The sequence below is a fragment of the Tamandua tetradactyla genome, chromosome 16 (genome assembly GCF_023851605.1).
Source record: "Tamandua tetradactyla isolate mTamTet1 chromosome 16, mTamTet1.pri, whole genome shotgun sequence".
Lineage (NCBI taxonomy): Eukaryota > Metazoa > Chordata > Mammalia > Pilosa > Myrmecophagidae > Tamandua > Tamandua tetradactyla.
In genome coordinates this window covers 55,541,534-55,547,533 of record NC_135342.1, presented here as the reverse complement: position 1 = coordinate 55,547,533, position 6,000 = coordinate 55,541,534, and the positions used below count along the sequence as shown (strand labels likewise).

The 6,000-nt window shown below is 40.0% G+C and overlaps 1 protein-coding gene across 1 annotated transcript in view; it reads left to right on the top strand.

Annotated features, from left to right (window-relative positions):
- Positions 1–1,876: 1,876 nt before the first annotated feature.
- CDH8 (cadherin 8) overlaps positions 1,877–6,000 on the top strand; it is a 347,818-nt gene continuing 343,694 nt past the window's right edge. Inside the window, exon 1 of the mRNA XM_077132617.1 lies at positions 1,877–2,320. Within this exon, the coding sequence (XP_076988732.1) occupies positions 2,069–2,320 (252 nt within the window). The 5' untranslated portion in view covers positions 1,877–2,068. The remainder of the gene's footprint in view (positions 2,321–6,000) is intronic.

Here is a 6,000-nt window from a genome sequence, read left to right as displayed (position 1 = left end):
AAACAGGATGAGCTGGGATTCAAACACAGTTTTATCTACCTCTAAAACAAATTCACCCTCCAGAACACCAGGACAGCACTTCAGCCCTGCCATCCCCAGTATCCCCATCCCCGGACCCGTGTCCAGGAGAGAGCGTGGCAAGTATTCTGTGTGCTATAGATGATGTTTAAATAAATAAGTGGATTGGCAATTCAGAAAGATGCAAATATTTTGGGTCTTCCCATTGGGAGCTTTTGAATTTGGCTTTGTTTTCATTTTAAAACCTAAAAAGCTCTGCTTTCATACTGGGATGAGAGACCGACTTAATGGGAGCCTGCTTCATGGGAAAAATTGATTTCCTAGAGCATGCTCCAACTCCAGGAGTAGGAGACAGCATTTTGTTTTCTGAAGCTTCTTTTCTCTGGGTTGATGTCCCCTTGAAAGCTGTTTCTTTTTCCTTTTAGTTGTCTGAAGGACTGCTGCCTACAGTGGCTCCCCTTTGGTCTCATCAGAGCAGGACAACTTTTGAGATCCGAAGTCTTAGTGATCGAATTCCATGCTTAGGCCTAGTGACAAGCAGAATGATTCCTCTGACCATCAGGTTAGATCAGATATAGCTTGTTATTTGTGACAAAATCCAGATCTTCCCTTTTCAGCTGGATTCACTAAGGCCACTCGCCACCTCAGCCACCGTTAATGAATTTCTTGCTTTCCCATTCTGAGCTAGAGTGGAACCAGAGACCTAGAGGTGAAAGGTTCTCTACCCCGTGATGAATTCCCAGAGCCAAACTGTTTCTGAGGAATTATTTTCCCATTTAATCTGATTCAGAAAGGCTTCTCTCTGGGAACTACACTGAGCATTTCTTTAAAAATAATTTTTTTTGAGAAGGAAATAACACGTTTTGCCACACTAAAGGTAAGCAAAAAATGTATTTGACACCTGAGGCAATGAGGAGTTTTTTTGACCATCCCCTTCTGAATCTCCTAAATTGAAAATTGCATTTTTACCATATTTCATTCCCAAAGGAGCTTTACATAATTTAAATCTCCTGCTCAACTGTACATTTAAAATGGGAGCCCTGGCACTGTCCTGATTATAGCATACATGCTGGACATACAGGATTTCTCCCTGGGAGCTTTCTAATTTTATTCACTCTCTATTAGTATTCAGGCAGAGAATTGCATTCTGCACCCTGAACAGCGTGATCATTTTTGATGGGTCATGGCAGCTATGACATAAAAATTGGGGAAACTGCCTTCTCCATTTGCATTTGTAATTTTGTTGTTGTTGTTTGTTTTCCCTTTAAAGGGTAGCTTCTTCCCATACTCCAGCATAAAGTAAACTAGAACCCCCTCCCCGCTGTTTTTTTCTGCATGGGCAGGCACCAGGAATCGAACCTGGGTCTCCAGCATGGTAAGCAAAAACTTTGCCTGCTGAGCCACGGTGGTCCACCCTAGAACCCGTTTTTAAACTGTATTTTGTTTTAAAGCTTACATTCTCCTGTACATGCAGACTGCGTTAGCATACACCACAGAGCATGCTCGTAGATGGACTTTCATTCGCAACGGAGGGTGCAAGAAACAAAGAATGCAAGAGAGACAATGATCAAGGAGGGAAAGAAGGGAAGGAGGGAAAGAAGGGAAAGTATTCTGTAACTTGTGGCAATTCTTGATAAATAACAGATACAAAATAAATACCTACATCTAAAAGTTTGTAAAACAGAAGGAACGATTAGCCTCCTTGTTCTAATTTCTCAGATCTACTTTCTTTACTCAAGAGTTTGTAAAGTGCCTGAGATTGTTCACTTAGGTACTTTTGAAAAGCAGTGCTTTTGTTTAAAACCTACTTTAGTGGACCTTTATCTTTCTTTCTCCTTGTTTTTTTGCAGGGAAATTCAATGAAAAGGAAAGTCAATGGATCGTGGTCTTAGAAAAACTGCTTAGATTATGTCTGTTTCCCGTGCTATAAACACGTGGGCAGAGCTGTAAGTAAATGCTTCGCACTGCATGATGAATTGGATGGCTGCAGACCGGAGGCAAAAAAAATAATTGTCTCAATTTCGTGGTGATTTGCTTAACTGGTGGGACCATGCCAGAACGGCTTGCGGAAATGCTCTTGGATCTCTGGACTCCATTAATAATATTATGGATTACTCTCCCCTCTTGCATTTACATGGCTCCAATGAATCAGTCACATGTTTTAATGAGCAGATCTCCTTTGGAACTAAACAGACTGAGTGAAGAACAGCGGATTTTGAACCGCTCCAAAAGAGGCTGGGTTTGGAATCAAATGTTTGTCCTGGAAGAGTTTTCTGGACCTGAACCGATTCTTGTTGGCCGGGTAAGCTTCACTTTCAAGATTCTTAATTTAGGGTCCGTTCATGATCTTCAGTTCTTTAATGTGTACTCCCCACTGCCTTGCTACACTTAACACTTAGCTGTAAGTCTTTTATGCCTCTTGGTTGGCTAGTTCACCTATCACTTTCTTTAGAAATAGCAATAATCCCACAGTAACAGTTTTAAAGGTAGTGAACCTTATCTTCCAGGGAAATCTCTCCCTTCCCACCCTTTCCACCTCATCATAGATGCAACAACATTTGTGTAAAGCATAAACAAACAAGCTTTTCTTTGTCATTTCACAAAAGAAATCTGCATGCTGAAGCTTTTCTCTAGATTGTAGTATTTGGAAGGGATATGTATTTTTGCTCAGTTTGAATTCCCACTGCCTCAATTCTTAAGATGTTATTTTGTTTCCTTTTATTTTGAGGCCATCTGTCTCCAACTGCAGGTGGATTTGTTCTTGCCTTTTGGCTTGTTTGCTTCTTTTTTGTTTTAATTATTAACCTAAAATGGAGAAAGGGACATGCTTGGAGAAGATACTTAAGAGGGCTTTTTACTATATTTTGATAAACTCTGTAATTAAAAAAAAGCTCATTCATTGTCAGGTAGGATAAAAATGTCCTTTTAGTGAGGTGTGTGTATCTCTATGTGTCAGACTGGATTGCATTTTTTGTTGTTGCTGCTAGATTAGACAAATGTTCCTGAGTAGATAGGGCCTGCTTTCCAAAATCATGCTTAGGGTATGGAAGACTGCAACATATTTATTACTCAGAATTGTTCCTAAACTTCTGCTGATTTAGACACATACACACCATCATCCCAGGTGGAATTCCAGCTGTGTGCTTGCCAATGGCTGATTTTCCTGATAAATCAGATTTAGAAATGAATTTTGCTAATGTTCATTTCCAAAATTCAATGTGATATAAGAAAAAAAGGAGGGAAATTAAATATTATTGCTCTTCAAGACCTGGGTTAACTCTTTGGGTTTCATTAGGAACTTCTGACTGCATCTCTGCTTCTTTCCCATTGTGTTGCGAAACAAACTGAGCCTCCCCAAGGATTACATTTTCTTATTTCCTAAGGTTCAACTCAGACTTGCCTGGATGAGGGGTCTCACAGGAAGCGCTTGTGTTTTAAAGAATAAAAGGCGATCTCTACAGCTTCATAAAACTGACCGTGAGATTTGTAGGGCTGTCAAAAGAAATCATGTCAACAGTAACATAACAAGGGTTATTACATGCTGTGTTAACTTATTATGAGAATAATACTTGGGTAGCATTGTATGTGAACAGACACCAGTGTTTGTTGCTGTGAGACAGTGGAATGAAGACGGGTTGGGTATGTTTGTACCAAACAAATGTAGAAGTCCCCATCTCTGTCTTTAAATAGGGAGCTCTGATTCACAAAGGAGAAATACAATCTTTCATTTCACGAACATATATTTAGCCCTTCCAATGTATCAGATATTCTTTAGGCACTGTACGCATATCATGAAAAAGCAATAATCTCTGTCCTCAAAGAACTCATGTTTTGGACAAGATTGAGCATTGATTATGTGAGAAGCACTGTTATAAAAGCACCTTTTGGGCACAACTTATTTGATCCTCCTAACAACAGCCTCCATCCTCTCTCTTTCTCTTTCTCTCTATGTATATATGTACACGCATATGCATTGGTACATGCCCCCCCATACATAAGTCCAAAACACAAAATTTTCTGAAACGTTTTTTGTATGCTTTGTACCAACTCAGGTAGCTGAGAAATCTGACTTGAACTGACGTGAGGCTATTTATAGTCATAATGCATCACATTTACTCTGACTGTTCCTCTATTTCACTGCAGAAATGTTAATGTGCTTGATTACAGAGTGCTGCCCCGGACCCTGCTGAGGGTTTTACTTACTTTGCAGTTTTCTACCTTAATATGTTTCTAAATGCGAAAAGTTCTGAATTCCAAAGCACATCTAGCGTTATTGGTTTTGGATTTGGAGTTCTTTATCAGCATTATCTTCTTTTTGTAGATGCAGAAACTGAGGCTTAGATGGATTAAGTAACAAAACCAAGATCATAGAGCCTAGTGAGCGACCTACCTGGGTTTGAATCCTATTGTGAGTTCCCAAGGCCATAATTTTACCCACCATACCCTATTACGTATCAGTAACTAGCTGCCCATGTGTGTTAAACTATCACTTGTACTTAATAGTTAATGAGTATAGAATGCAAGTTCCTTAATATTCCTTTTTCTGGATATTGAGAACTTCTTTAAGCAGCTCTTAAGATAAATCAGTTTTTCTTTTTTACCATATGAAATCCTGGAAATCCATGCTTACATAATGGATGGATACTTTCTCCCTGTCTCTCTTAGTTAACTCTGTATGGAGGTATATCACTGCTGGTGTCATATATATACAAATGATTGGATATGAGATGAAATGCCCAAAATAAATTTCCATTTTCTTTTGAATAGAAAAAGTAATTCAATTGAGGTTTATTTTGGACTCAGAGTCTAATGACTAATTTCAACAACACTTCTTAAATGCAGTCACAGAGATATAGGCAAATGACCAGGCACTCAGTATCTTTTTTTGTGACTTAGTAATATTCCAGAAGTTCTTATTTCTCTGAACGACAAAGATGTCATTATTGAATCTTAGGATTTTGGAATGGCCAAACGCTCTGATTCTAGGTGACTGTTTTGTGGATTTGTCCGTTCCTGGCTCCTTACCATGGCCCATTCCAAAATGACAGTGGAATCAGAATTAAACTTATTTTGAAAAGACCTTTCCCTAAACTATTTCCAGTCACACCTGTTTTTCCCTTAAAGAAGATTGCTTCTGAATTATTACTGCCTGACCTTTGAGGCCCTTGGGTGTAGTGAAGCCAAAATCCCGTTTCGGGTGACTGCTTCAGATTATGAGTCAGGCTGCCTGTGGGGCTGATCCTTATTGGGGTGCCCCCCGGGGAGGTAGTGTGTTTTATCTCCATGCACGCTCTTCCACATCCGACTCTTTAAACCACTCCACTGCTGAGCTTCTCCTCAGGAACCGACTAAGAAGCATTAGTTACTTACGAGCACACTTGCGTTTTAAAAGGCCCTCCTGGAAGTCACCATAGTGGAGCCTCAGACCTGGAAGGCTCAGCTCAAGCTGCAGGGCAAAGACAGCTTCTAAGTTATTGGCTCTGTAGAGAGTCATGTATATCCTTATGCTATCTATCTTTTGTTTTTACTGTATCGACAGACAAGTGGATTCATAGGAAAGAGCGTTCCAGGCGATTGCATCTTGGCTTTGCCACTTTCTGGCTGGGTGACCCTGGGGAATGTACTAAACGTCTCCAAGAGTTAGACAAATACAATAAATAAGAATACATAGGAGTACATGGAATAATATATGATCAGTGCGTAATGTCTGGCATGTAGCAATACTTGTATTTAAAATTGTGCGTGTGTGCATGTGTAGCTGGAATAGTGCACATTAGAGGACACACTAAGGGTACACAGATGCTGGGACCTCAACGAAGGAAACTTTGTTTCTTTCCAGGTTCATTGCCGGGCAGTGATGCTTTAGTTGTGTCTTGAAAGATGATGTAACCTGGTATGGGTGGGGTGGAGTGAGAAGCAAGTTGCTCCAGCTGGACAGAAGAGTTTATGCAAAATCATGGGGTTAGGGCAGGATGATGAGAC